This window comes from Podarcis gaigeae, assembly GCF_964106915.1.
Source record: "Podarcis gaigeae genome assembly, chromosome: 16".
In the NCBI taxonomy this organism is placed as follows: domain Eukaryota; kingdom Metazoa; phylum Chordata; class Lepidosauria; order Squamata; family Lacertidae; genus Podarcis; species Podarcis gaigeae.
In genome coordinates, this window is record NC_139693.1 from 40,874,626 (window position 1) to 40,888,587 (window position 13,962).

General features: G+C 50.4%; 1 protein-coding gene across 1 annotated transcript in view; it reads left to right on the plus strand.

Moving 5' to 3' along the window:
• The window catches only part of TTC28 (tetratricopeptide repeat domain 28), a gene marked incomplete at its 5' end in the record, with an annotated part of 120,188 nt that overhangs the window by 2,504 nt on the left and 103,722 nt on the right, over positions 1 to 13,962 (plus strand). The window contains 1 exon segment of the mRNA XM_083717842.1: positions 451 to 729. Coding sequence (XP_083573968.1) covers positions 451 to 729 — 279 coding nt within the window.

Genomic DNA, 13,962 nt, shown 5'->3' on the forward strand with positions numbered 1-13,962 from the left:
GGGAGGTCCGTTTGGGAGGAGGAAGTCAGAGCATTTAATCCACGTGCGTACAAAGCCACCACCCTCAGATGGGATCTGTGACGTGTGGCTAATCCCACCAGCCGGGGTTGGTTTTAGTATAGTGAAAGGATCTTCACTGTGGTTCCTAGGTCAGCCTCTGGGGAAGGTGAGGACCTTCTATTCTGCTGCTGCTTGCCTTTTTAAATCTGAAGCAAAAGGCTGATGACCCCATCCGGGTTGATTTGCCAGCTATTGGGGCCTGAGGACTTGGCAGAGACTTTCACAGGGCCGGAGCACTGAATAATGAAAACCTGCAGTGACTTCGCAGGGTGGAAGCCATTGTGTCTTTCCTATTACTAAACAGCATTTTAGTAACTGCAGGAAGTGCTGCTTGTTCTAGCGGATAAATTGGATAAATGCCTCCTCCTCCGCCTCCCTGTCTATTTGCAGATTTCTCTGTTTGGGTTGAAGCGCTTTGAGAGCAGAAGCCCTGATGGCCCCGTGCTGAGCAAGGCCGAGTTTGTTGAGAAGGTGCGCCAGAGCAACCAGGCCTGCCACGAGGGCAACTTCCACAAGGCCATTGTGCTCTACAGTGAAGCTCTGGCCGTCGATCCTCAGAACTGCATCCTGTACAGCAACCGCTCAGCAGCGTACATGAAGACGCAGCAGTACGACCAAGCCCTCGATGACGCCATCCAGGCACGCCTCCTGAACCCCAAGTGGCCAAAGGTAGGCCCCCTGACGTGCTCTCGCCTGTGGGTCCACCCGGCCTGTGCAGCAGAGCGTCCGCACAACTGGGCACCTAAGGCTCCTGCAGCAAAGGTCCGTGAGAGCCAGGTGCCTTCCCTGGCTTGCTGCCTTCTGCCAGAGGGAGAGAGCAGGGCTGTGTGCTCTGCCCAGGGGTGAGGGAGGGTGGCTCCTCACCTTCTCTGGCCCCTGTAATTTTCATTTATTTATTCATTTTGTATACCGCCCTTGATCTGAAGATCTCGGGGTGGTTCACAGCATAAAAATACAAGATAAAAACACAAAACTCAATAGAAACAGGAACAAGAGCAAAACAAACCGATAAACCTACCTTCCATAAACACATTTAAAAGGATACAGGATGTTGTTCAGCCAAAGGTCTGGCTGAAGAGGAAGGTTTTTGCCTGGCACCTTTCCCTCTGGCTTCTGAGGTTCCTGTGGATAGTTCCCATGCTTTTCCAAGTCCTGTCTGTATTTAGGACATTCACAACTATCTGCTAGTCCTTCTAAGAGTCACACTTGGTACGCTTTCCATCAGGCTCCTGGGCATGCTGCTCTCCAAAAACTTTCCATTACTCGGCTTGCTGAGCTAGTTGTTTGCCTTCAGGCCTTGGGGGAAGGGCTCTCACCTCCCCCGCCCCCGCATTGCAGAGTTTTGCGAAGGGGACTGCGCTATATGTGAATGGTCATGACTAACGTGTACAGTGGTGCCCCGCAAGACGAACGCCTCGCAAGACGGAAAACCCGCTAGACGAAAGGGTTTTCCGTTTTGGAGGTGCTTCGCAAAACGAATTTCCCTATGGGCTTCCTTCGCAAGACGAAAGCCCATAGGGAAATCTCCGGCACAGCGGGGAAGCGCAGCGCGTCTTCCCCACTGTCCTCGGACCTCCTCCGAAGGCTGGCGGTGGGGCGGAGAGCCCTTCTCCCCCCGCCAGGCTTCGGATGGCTGTCCTGAAGACTTGCAGTGGGAGGAGGGTTTTCCTTTCCACCGCCAACATTCAGAATGCTGTTCTGAATGTTGGCGGTGGGGAGGAAAAACCCTCCTCCCACCGCAAGCCCCGGGAACAGAGGAGAAGCGCTGCGCGCCTTCCCCTCTGTTCCCGTACCTGTCTAAAGGCTGGCGGTGGGGCGGAGAGACCTCCTCCCGCCGTCAGCCTTCGGAAGGCTGCTCCGAAGGCGGGCGGAGGGAGGAGGTCTCTCCGCCCCACCGGCAGCATTCGGAAGGCTGCTCCGAAGGCTGGCGGTGGGGCGGAGAGACCTTCTCCCCGCGCCAGCCTTCGGAAGGCTGTCCTGAAGACTTGCGGTGGGGGGAGGGTTTTCCTTCCCACCGCCAACATTCAGAATGCTGTTCTGAATGTTGGCGGTGGGGAGGAAAAACCCTCCTCCCACCGCAAGCCCTGGGAACAGAGGAGAAGCGCTGTGCGCCTTCCCCTCTGTTCCCTTACCTGTCCGAAGGCTGGCGGTGGGGAGAAAAGCCCTTCTCCGCACTGCCAGCCTGGCAAGCGGTCTCCATAGGAACGCATTAATTGATTTTTAATGCATTCCTATGGGAAACCGTGCTTCGCAAGACGAAAAACTCGCAAGAAGAAAAAACTTGCGGGACGAATTAATTTTGTCTTGCGAGGCACCACTGTACATGGAATTCTATTTAGCTGCTGAAAGAAGAAGCCATTTCTCCACTTCCTGGGCTCTTAGGTTATGCTGCCTTTCTGCTCACCAAGTGGAACTTGGGGCCCCTGAGGGTCCTGCTCCTGCTCATGGGGGTCAGCCAGGCCCACAGTGGGCAAGGGCTCCCCACCTCTAGCCATTCTTCTCCCTTGCTCTCCCTTCCAGCCCCTACAAAGCGTGGCGCCAAGGGGGCTCACTGCCAGGTTGAGCTCTTGATCAGAGAGACCTTGCTCTGGTTTCCATTTCCTTGCTCTAGACACACATGCAGATTTGTGCTGTTGCTCTGAATGAACAGCAGTAGTCAAAAATGAAGTGAGATTACCCTTGTCTTTACCCAGCAATTAACACGGACACCTGGGTGCACGGGGCCTGCCTTTCTCTCTCGTGACTTTGCTGCCTACGGAGCCTTCCCATTCCTCCCTAGCCCGCTTGCTCTGACTCCCTGGCCACCATCATCCTTCTTCATGGGTGGGTGGGGGAATGCAAGCATTTATCTTGTGACCCCCTCCAGTACCCAGAACCCAGCATCTCCCAGCGCCTGCCCTGGTGGCTCCTGAAGCAGGAAGGATAGGTAGGAAAGGCTCAGGTCATGTGTGAAATGGGTTTCTGGGTGCAAGTGGAATCTCCTCAGCCCCACTCTTCTGACCTCTTTGGATGGCCTGCTACAGGAATCACAATTTTGTTCTCTCCCCTTCCCCCTAAAAGTTGGATGTTCTGAGCTCCTAAAAGGAGCCCCCTTGGCCCAAAAGCACAGGATAAGGACAGTATCTTGACAACCTTGTGTAGTTGCCCTATAAAAAGCAAGTGAACGAAGCCTGGCCATTCTGGAATAAATGCCTGGTGTGGACTCTCCCCTGCCGTCAGCTGCTTTGCAAGGTTGGGGCATCTCTCTTGCTCTGGCGGGCATTGGAATTTGCCCCGGGTGGATTGTGATGCCTTCATAGTGGGATGAAACACAACGAGGGTTTTCTCGGCTTCAGATTTTGCTCCGGAGGCAGCGAGGAACGTTGTGTTAGGAGGACTCCTCCTCCTCCGTCCGCCCGCCCTGCCTGCCTGCCTTGAGCTGCCAGCACGAGCTGTGAAAGGGCCAGTGCGTGGCAAGAAGCAGCCTGCCTTCCTCTTGGACCAGAGGCTCTTCATCCCTGAGGCCGCTGTGCAAGAGAGGAAGCCTCTCTTTCCTTGGCTGCATGTGTGGTTCTCTCTGGAGAAAGCAAGGGCAATTTTTTTCTGCCATAGGTTGGGGGGGGGGGCGGCGGCTTTTGCTTCCTTTCTATTTTGCTCTTGAAGGAAATGGCAGGTTTCCCATAAATGTTTGTCTGAGGCTGTGCTTCTGTTTCCATGGCAACAAGGGCCGAGTTTTACTCCGCTGACTCTGGTGATATGAAGGCTATTAATCTGCTCCAAATAGTAGGAAACGGAGGAGTCTGGCCTGGGGGGGTCTCTCAGCCTCCCCCGGTGCGAGGGGCCAGTCCCCAAGGCCTCTCTGCACATTATCTTTCCATTTCCCTTTGTCCTGCTGTGTCACTGAAGAGACGCAGGGAGGGGAGTGAGACCCACACATTTCAGGCTACATTTTGCAGCTTGATCCAGTTGTGCCCCCAAGCTGTTCTCCATCCTGTCAGTCTGACAGCAAGTCTGCCAGAGAAGAGTCTGATAAGCCGCTTTCTTTGTCCAAAGAGTTTAGATTTTCTCTTGCTGTGCTGTGAGACCGATCCCTTGCAGACACTCCACCAATTGGCACTGGGCTTGGAGTGAGGTGGGGGTGTGCCAGACACATTGGTGCTTTGTACTCTCCCAGGGAAAATAGATGTGGCGTGTGTGCTTTGTTCTGTAAGTGTGAGACTTCAGAGTGATTTCTCAGAGACACTGCAGGGCCTTCCCCAGCCCCTTTCTTCCCATGTTTCATGGGCACAAAGCCCCATCAAGGCTGGTTCTGGGCTTGGCAGTGCCTTTGTAAAACCAGATTTGTAATAGGAATGGAACATAGACAGAGGCAGCCCGTTAGTCTACCAGGCTCAGCACTGTCCCCACTGACTGGCAGCAGCCCTCCAAGGTTTCAGGTGGGGCTATGCCCACCTACACAGAGGTGCCATTGGGGAATGAACCGGGGGTCTCCTGCCTGCCCCACGGCTGGGCATCTCCATGTCTGGCATCTTCCTGTGAGATTGCTGTGGATGGTCCGATCCTGCCTCTCTGTTCATGTCGTCTTCCAGGGCCAGATTTCGCCAAGGAGAATCTAATGGAGAATCATGGAATTGTAGAGCTGGAAGGGACCCTGAGGATCATCTAGTCCAACTTCCTGCAATGCAGGAATAGGCAGCTGTCCCATATGGGGTTCAGACCTGCAACCTTGGCGTTGTCAGCACCACACTGCAACGGAAGCTCAGGTCCACGCACAGGCGTGCCAGAGGTAGCTCATAGGGAGCCTTACACAAAAGAAAATTGCTCTGCTGCCAGGAGGAGGATAAACACAATGTTTCTGGAAACCAGTGGGACACTTATCCTTTCCTGCATTTCTGCCACATAGGTAATTAATTGTTTGAAAATTGCAAATCCTCCCTCCCTCCTTCCCTCCTTTGCTGCCTCTTCTTCCAGGCATTTGTGATCATAGAATCATAGAATTGTAGAGTTTGAAGGGACCCTGAGGGTCTTCTGGGTCAGTCAATCCCCTGCAATGCAGGAGTCTTCCTCCCAGCCTCATGCAACTGTCTTAGAAATGCTTGCCAGGAGCTGAGCTTCCTGAGATACTCTGAAAAGGCCAGGCTTTCCAAGAAAATAGGCACATCCTTTTCAATTCTCTTAAATCTGTTAAATAAAATGACACAGAGAGAAGTCCATTCTTAGTAATTCCGATAAATATTAACCATTGATCACCAGCAAGCAGCCTGATAATGCAATTATAGTTACAGGTGAAACTTGAAAAATTAGAATATCATGGAAAAGTTCATTTATTTCAGTAATTCAACTTAAAAGGTGAAACTAATATATGAGATAGACTCATGACATGCAAAGCAATGTACGCTGTACGCCATAATCATCACAATTATAACAAATAAATGCTTGACATATCTTGCTTTGTATGTCATGAGTCTATCTCATATATTAGTTTCACCTTTTAAGTTGAATTTCTGAAATAAATGAACTTTTCCATGATATTCTAATTTTTCGAGTTTCACCTGTAGTAAAAAAAGCAATTTTGTATCTTGTGCCACTTATTAGTTTTTAGAACATTATAACATTTACCGTATTTTTCCTTCTATAACACGCAGATTTTTTCTTCTAAAAAGGAAGGGGAAATGTCTGTGCGTGTTATAGAGTGAATGTGTGTTCCCTGGAGCCATATGGTGCGAGGGGAGGCAAAAAAAAAGCAGGCAAAAATCGCGCGTCTCCTAGAAGGGAAAGCTGAAAACAGGAAGTGGCTGCTTTCCTGCATTCTGCCTCAGGGTCTTACTGCCCACCCACCTCTGTTTCCTTGCTGTGTTTGCTCAAACGGAACAAAGAGCAGGGAAAGCCCCTCCCCTCCAGACATGCAGAGGGGAAAACATGCAGGAGGGAGAGAGAGAGAGAGAGCGTGCGAGCTGGCTGGCTTGGGTGGGTAGGTGAGGGAAAACTTTTGCCTTCCTTTCCTCCCTCCCGTTATACCCCTCTCCTGCATTCTTAGCCAGCTGCTTCTCTGCACACCCCTCTCGTGCTCCTTGTCCGTTCTGTGTTTTTCCTTCCCTCCCCACTTAAAATGTGGTTAAAAAGCATGGATCCACATGGATCCTCAGGATCTTTGCATTGGGTCACCCCAAATTCACCATAAGATCACATAGCATGTCCATGGCTACAGCCTGCCCCCCAAAAATCACGCACCCACTGTTGCCTGGGGCTGCAATGGTGCAAAAACGTGGTTAAAAAGCATGGATCCACATGGATCCTCAGGATCTTTGCATTGGGTCAGCCCAAATTCACCATCAGAGCACACAGCATGTCCATGGCTACAGCCTGCCCCCCCAAAATCACGCACCCACTGTTGCCTGGGGCTGCAATGGTGCAAAAACGTGGTTAAAAAGCATGGATCTACATGGATCCTCAGGATCTTTGCATTAGGTCACCCCAAATTCCCCATCAAATCACATAGCATGTCCATGGCTACAGCCTGCCCCCCAAAAATCACACACCCACTGTTGCCTGGGGCTGCAATGGTGCAAAAACGTGGTTACAAAACATGGATCCACATGGATCCTCAGAATCTTTGCATTGGGTCAGCCCAAATTCACCATCAGAGCACATAGCATGTCCATGGCTACAGCCTGCCCCCCCAAAATCACGCACCCACTGTTGCCTGGGGCTGCAATGGTGCAAAAACGTGGTTACAAACCATGGATGCACAGGGATTCTCAGGATTTTTGCATTGGGTCACCCCAAATTCACCATCAGATCACATGTCTGTGGCCACAGCATGAAGCACAAAAATGATACATCCACTGTTTCATTCAGAATGTTTTTTCCCTTGTTTTCCTCCTCTAAAAACGATGTGCGTGTTATGGTCAGGTGCGTGTTATAGAGCGAAAAATACGGTAATCTAAGATCAGAAAAACACACAGCCAACTTTAAATGAATAAAACATTGTGGATCCACAAAGTTATGTTTGGTAATAATTCAATAAAATTCTGCCACATTATCAAGAAGTTGTGTTCCAAAAGTCTAAGGGACTGTGTTGACTTCACCAGTGCTGCAAAGTCCCTGATTCCATCCAGCCATTTTTGGGTTGTGGACACTGTTGATTCTATCCAGTCATTAGCAAAAAGTACTCTGGCTACAGCTGAAGTCTAATGGGCTCGTTCTTTATGTTCTGGTCTAACTGATCATTTCATATAATGTAATAAAAAAAATGCTGGATGAAATGGGACTTCATAGCCTATAATCCTTGTTAATTAATGTTTAATTTTCCTGCAGTATTTTTGACATCTCGCATTTCCACTGTGTGTGTGTGTGTGTGTGTATGGCATTTTCAACAAGTGGGTGGGTATTTTTTTATCTTCATTGGGACAATGCACCACCTACTCATGATCTTAGAGAAATTTTCTCTTACTCCATACAGTATTTAAAGGGAGTCTATATGCAGTTTCCTATAGATTTCCCCAGATTTCTAAGGGGATTACCGTATTTTTCGCTCTATAACACGCAGAATTTTTCTTCTAAAAAGGAAGGGGAAATGTCTGTGCGTGTTATTGAGCGAATGTGTGGTCCTTGGAGCCAAGTGGTGCGAGGGGAGGCAAAAAAAAGCAGGCAAAAATCAAATCGCGCTCTCCTAGAAGGGAAACTTGAAAAGAGGAAGCGGCTGCTTTCCGGCATTCTGCCTCAGGGTCTTACTGCCCACCCACCTCTGTTTCGTTGCTGTGTTTGCTCAAACGGAACAAAGAGCAGGGAAAGCCCCTCCCCTCCAGGCAGAGGGAAAGCAGAGTGTGTCTCTGTGCTCCGTGCAGGAGGGAGAGAGAGAGAGAGAGAGCGAGAGAGAGCGCGCGAGCTGGCTGACTTGGGTGGGTAGGTGAGGGAAAACTTTTGCCTTCCTTTCCTCCCTCCTCCTGTTATACCCCTCTCCTGCATTCTTAGCCAGCTGCTTCTCTGCACACCCCTCTCCTGCTCTTTGTCCCTTCTGTGTTTTTCCTTCCCTCCCCACTTAAAATGTGGTTAAAAAGCATGGATCCACATGGATCCTCAGGATCTTTGCATTCAGTCACCCCAAATTCACCATCAGATCACATAGCATGTCCATGGTTACAGCCTGCCCCCCCCAAATCACGCACCCACTGTTGCCTGGGGCTGCAATGGTGCAAAAACGTGGTTACAAAACATGGATCCACATGGATCCTCAGGATCTTTAGATTGGGTCAGCCCAAATTCACCATCAGAGCACATAGCATGTCCATGGCTACAGCCTGCCCCCCAAAAATCACGCACCCACTGTTGCCTGGGGCTGCAATGGTGCAAAAACGTGGTTACAAAACATGGATCCACATGGATCCTCAGAATCTTTGCATTGGGTCAGCCCAAATTCACCATCAGAGCACATAGCATGTCCATGGCTACAGCCTGCCCCCCCAAAATCACGCACCCACTGTTGCCTGGGGCTGCAATGGTGCAAAAACGTGGTTACAAACCATGGATGCACAGGGATTCTCAGGATTTTTGCATTGGGTCACCCCAAATTCACCATCAGATCACATGTCTGTGGCCACAGCATGAAGCACAAAAATGATACATCCACTGTTTCATTCATAATGTTTTTTCCCTTGTTTTCCTCCTCTAAAAACGATGTGCGTGTTATGGTCAGGTGCGTGTTATAGAGCGAAAAATACGGTACTCCCCAGCCCGTAGTCTATGCCCATAAAATATTGTTTTACTTGTTCAGGTCTGGTATCTTGTTTTATAAAAGGCTGGTTAAGATTTTGGTATCTGTGCCTATTGGCCTTTATACTTAGTTTTCCAAAGTCTTTAACTATGGAATCATTGAACGTTGGGTCATAAGAGCTTTAACCCTGAAATGATTATGATCCTTCCCCATTTGGGAACCTGCTATTGCCTTTATATCAGGGCTCAGCAAACTTTTTCAGCAGGGGGCTGGTCCACCGTCCCTCAGACCATGTGGTGGGCTGGACTATATTTTGAAAAATAAAAATAAAAATGAACGAATTCCTATGCCCCACAAGTAACCCAGAGATGCATTTATTCTATTCATGTAAAAACATGCTGATTCCCGGACCGTCTGCGGGCCGGATTGAGAAGGCGATTGGGCCGGATCCAGCCCCTGGGCCTTAGTTTGCCTACCAATGCTTTATATCATCTTTTATTGACTCCGAAGGGGAGAGGCTCCAAATTGGTATTGATTCCAGATCTGTAACAAATAGGATGATAGTAGGGGCTGCGCTTGCTCCCCTCACCAGCCTCCCTCTCATTCTCCCATATTGACCCCCAAGAGCTTCCTGCCTTCTGCAATTGGTGAGTTCATTTTCCACTTTCCCAACCCCATCTCTCTCTTCTCTTCTGCAGCCACGCTGTGCTCCAGTTTTCACCGTTATCCCTTGGTCCATGCCCCCCCTTTTCTCAGCTCCTCCTTGCACACACATGTTGCTCCCCTTTCCATGCCTTGTTCTTGCTTGTTCTACATATATGGGTCTCTGCCAGTGGCGTAGCGTGGGTTGTCAGCACCCGGGGCAAGGCAAGTAATTTGCACCCCCTAACCCGTGGATTTGTGCCCCCTAACCCTAACCCCCAGATGTTGCGCCCAGTGTGGCCAGCCCCCCCTGCACCCCCCACGCTACACCACTGGTCTCTGCTTGTTAAATTATCTGTTCCACATTACTACATTTAGTAATCACCAGGAGTGAAATACATTATGTGATGGTGCTATGGAATATTTGAGGACTCCACATCCCTTATCTCTCTCACATGAAGGGGTTGAGGAATGGAAGAGGGAGAAGTTTGAGTTCAGTGAAAAGGGAGAAGCAGTGAAAGGAAAAAAGTTGCTGTTTTAAACAATGGCAAAAGTTAGAGTAAAGCAGGGGCATATAGACATTGAGAGGAAAATGGTAATGTTAAACAACTGCAGAGGTTTAAGTAAACAGAAAACAGTTTTTACAAGGCAAAATAGCAGAGATGGGTAGAACGATATGATACGATACAATAATCTTTATTGTCATTGTCCCATACAGAACAACGAAATTGAAAAAATCTACATTCTACGTAGACGCTAACAGCAAAAAGGCAACACAGCGGAGCCCTTCCAAATTCCCTTCTCACTGTACTCACACCTCCCTGCAAACTTCCTAGAACTAGCTTAACATCACCTCATTTTTCCTCCCCCTTATTTATTTGGCTGCTGCTCACATGCATGCAGGGTTCTTTCCAGTAATAATGTGGTTTTCATGCTTCCATTTTGTTTCCAAAACCATGTTGTCTGTGTTCTCTGCTTCACTGCTGTAACAGGTCACGTGAGTTTGCCCAAGTGGGGCAGGCCAGGGGGTGCTTTCGATGTGGGACTAGTTACAGTGCACTGCGCTTCTCAACCCTGTTTTTAGCTGGCTTGTTTCCTCCCAGTGAGGCATCTGTATGTTGGGCAGTGGCAAATTGCAGGTTTTAAGTTTCCTTTCCGAGGGCCTCAGCCTTTTAGAAAATCTGCCTGGTGGTTTACGGCTGCTTGAGAGTAGCAGGAGCCAGACGGTTGCAGCCTGAGATGGGGCCGTATCCTCTGTGCATACATTGCTGCAGATAACCAGAGAGAAATGGATGAAGGGAGAAGCTGGAAAGGAGAGCTGTTTTGCTCAAGACCAGCCATAGTCTGAGCCTTCCTGAGCTCTGCTCTGCTTCCCATTAAGGGCATGCCATCCGCATTTCTCCAAGGAAAATAAAGGTAAAGGTACCCCTGCCCGTATGGGCCAGTCTTGACAGACTCTGGGGTTGTGCGCCCATCTCACTTAAGAGGCCAGGGACCAGCGCTGTCCGGAGACACTTCCGGGTCACGTGGCCAGCGTGACATCGCTGCTCTGGTGAGCCAGAGCCACACACAGAAACGCCGTTTACCTTCCCGCTGGTAAGCGGTCCCTATTTATCTACTTGCACCCGGAGGTGCTTTCGAACTGCTAGGTTGGCAGGCGCTGGGACCGAGCAGCGGGAGCGCACCCCGCCACAGGGATTCGAACCGCCGACCTTTCGATCGGCAAGTCCTAGGCGCTGAGGCTTTATCCCACAGCGCCACCTGCGTCCCGCCAAGGAAAATAGGGATATCCTATTCAATAACAACAATAATAGAGTGGATGTGGTGAGGCAGAGAGTGGATGTGGTGAGGCCTTTGAGGCCAGAGCTGATACAGACCTGGACGCGCTGTGTCGTGCCCCCTGCGCTGGGTACCACACAGGTCGTTCCCGCAGGACTGGGGCCTCCTCTGACAAGAGCAGGGCTCCTGTGACACAAGAAGGAAAGCAGCTTTTTAGCTGTCAGCCAGATGCCAGGGCAGCCACTGGTGGCCAGCCTTGAAGGCTGGGCAGTTCTGGGCGTTTGTGGGTGGGGAAGATGCCGCTCTCCTGCCTTGTAGGGCAGCTGATGGAGGCCTCTTGAACGAAGCTTTTCTGGCCCACTGAGGTGTCCAAGCACACCAGACAAGAATGTTGGAAAGTCTCACGTTCAGAGACGCTGCTGGTGGCTGAATGCTCAAGGGGAAGCTGAGGCTGGATTCAAATAAAATGGGCTTATGAAACCAAGAGGTTTCTCCATCTTGGTCCCTGCTTGGCTTGATCTCCAGCTCTTAGAGGTTCAGCATCCTTGGCCTTCTTTGCATTTCATTCCCAGAGAAGCTGCTGGTGTGGTGCTGCCTCTCTCAGGACCTTTGGCAAACTCCTTCCCTCCTCTTTCAAAAAGATACCTTTTTGCTGTTAGTGATTCTGGAGACTTCGGTTTTCTGTATATTGTAATGCTTTATTGCTGTATTTCTGTACTTTATGTTGCTGCTCTTAGTAGTTTGTATGGATGGTTCTAGTATATATTTTTGTATTTTAATTTGCTGAACACCTTAATACAGAGGTTTTCAACCTTTTTGAATCCACGGCTCCCTTGACCAACAACGTTCTTTCTGTGGCTCCCTTGTGGGATAAGTGCTACAATCCTGACCATCATTAAAGGTGCTGATGGGTTTAGCAGTGCACCAGTTGAAAACTACTGGCCTATGCTATAAATTCTGCACATGCTCAGAGAAACATCTTTAGAAGCAACCTACCCCCCCCCCAACAAACAACCAGGGAAGGCACAGACCTGCTCATAGATTTCCTGTCTTGCTTCGGAACTTGTCTCTTACATCATACTTGTTTGTTTGTGCCCAGCAGGAGCCTCGGAGTGGACCTGCTTGGTGGGTGCTTGTTTTAAGAGGTCTGCTTTGGTTGTCTGCCAGAATGTCTCTTAGACTGGCGCAAAAAGTATTTTTGCAGATATGAAGTGATCTCCAAGTGGCAGACCAAATGTTGCTCCATCCCTGGGAGCTCGGTGCCTCTTTTTGTGTACCCCTCTAGAAACGTCTTCCTTTTGCCCCCAACTCAGCCAAACTGCGGCCTTCAAGGAGGGTCTGTGATGCCTGCCTCTGCTGCAGCCCAGCGCCACTTGGCACTTACTTCCCCCTGAGCATTGGGGTTTCTAGATGATCAGGATCCTGAGCGCAAAAAGCAGAGGCGGCGGGGGGGGGGGGCTTTGTGTTCAGATCAAGCAGGTGACAGAGGGTCTTTCTCTGCTCCAGCTCAGCCCAGACAGAGCCACCAAATGATGGTCTCTTTACCTTGATCACCAGGTCTCCATCAAGGTCAGTGGAGGGGTTTGGGGCAGCATTAATTACGTTGTGTCTGTGGGAGGCAGTGTTGCACTGAGGAGGAGAAGGCTGCAGGCTGTCCTGGAGTCTTATGGAGTCTTAAACCCACCTCGCCTGCTTGCGGTTAGGAGCACAGCTGATCCTGTCTGGAGCATCCTCTGGGCCTGGTGGGCTCTAGAACGTCCCAGGCAGCGCTGCTTCCACCTCCACACCTGCATGTTGATTTGACACCTGTCCAAAGTATGGGACGACCTCTCTGCACACTAGTTTGGCTTCCCTGACTCCCTCTCCCACCTTGCCTTTGCTGTGGAGGCCCAGCAACACCTCTGGGCGTGCTCCTGGGGCAAAGGCAGATCCTAGCCAAAAAGGAAGAAGGAGGCCTAGCTCTCGGCATCTCTTGAGTAGCCGGTGTTGCCTTTTGCCTGCCAGCCAACGACCGCATTTTCTTGCCCATTGATCCTTGGCTGGGCTTTCCTTTCCAGGCATCTGCAATAAGGAAACTCCAGCTAGGCGTGGAGACAGCCGCATCCCAGAGGCTCCTGCAGAGCTGGGGGAGGAAGCTTCCTGCCTTGGCTTCCGAGTGGCTTCCAGCGCTTCAGTCTGTGGATCTGTGGGTCGCACCTTGAGGTCCGTGTGCCTTGCCAAACTGTTTGAGTGACCCGTCAGTGCAAGGAGTGTCTGTCACACCTGTGGACAGGAGGCAGCAGTGCAGTGGTGGGCTTTGGGGTTTGGGCTCGAAGGGATGTTTTTTTCTTTTATACATGCTCCTCTGGCAGCTGCTTTCATTGCGTCCCAGAAGAGAGGGGTTGTTAGGCTATGTTTTCTTTAGTTTGGGCTTGAACGTGGCAGACCTGGCTTCCGAGGATGGCCTTGGCAAGCCTCAGCCTCCTTTTCCTCATGAATCCAGTGAGGGGAAAGTGGAAGCTTAAGGAGCTCTAGAAAGAATGGGCAGCAAGTGGAGCACAGGAGCTCTTTGCTCAAATGTCAGGAGGCCTAGGATGGCGGCTGCTGCTGCTGCATGTTACTTTATTTATAAAAACAAAATAAATAAATAAAAAGGGAGTTTTCCTGGCTCCCTGCATGTGGGCACTTTCCCTCCCTCCCTCAGGATGTGTCTGGCTGGCCAGTGCAAATGGCATTCTGGCTGAGATGGTCCCCTGCCAAGCCATGCTCTGCTCATCTCCTGCTCTTGGTCTCGTCTTCTGGGGGTGCGC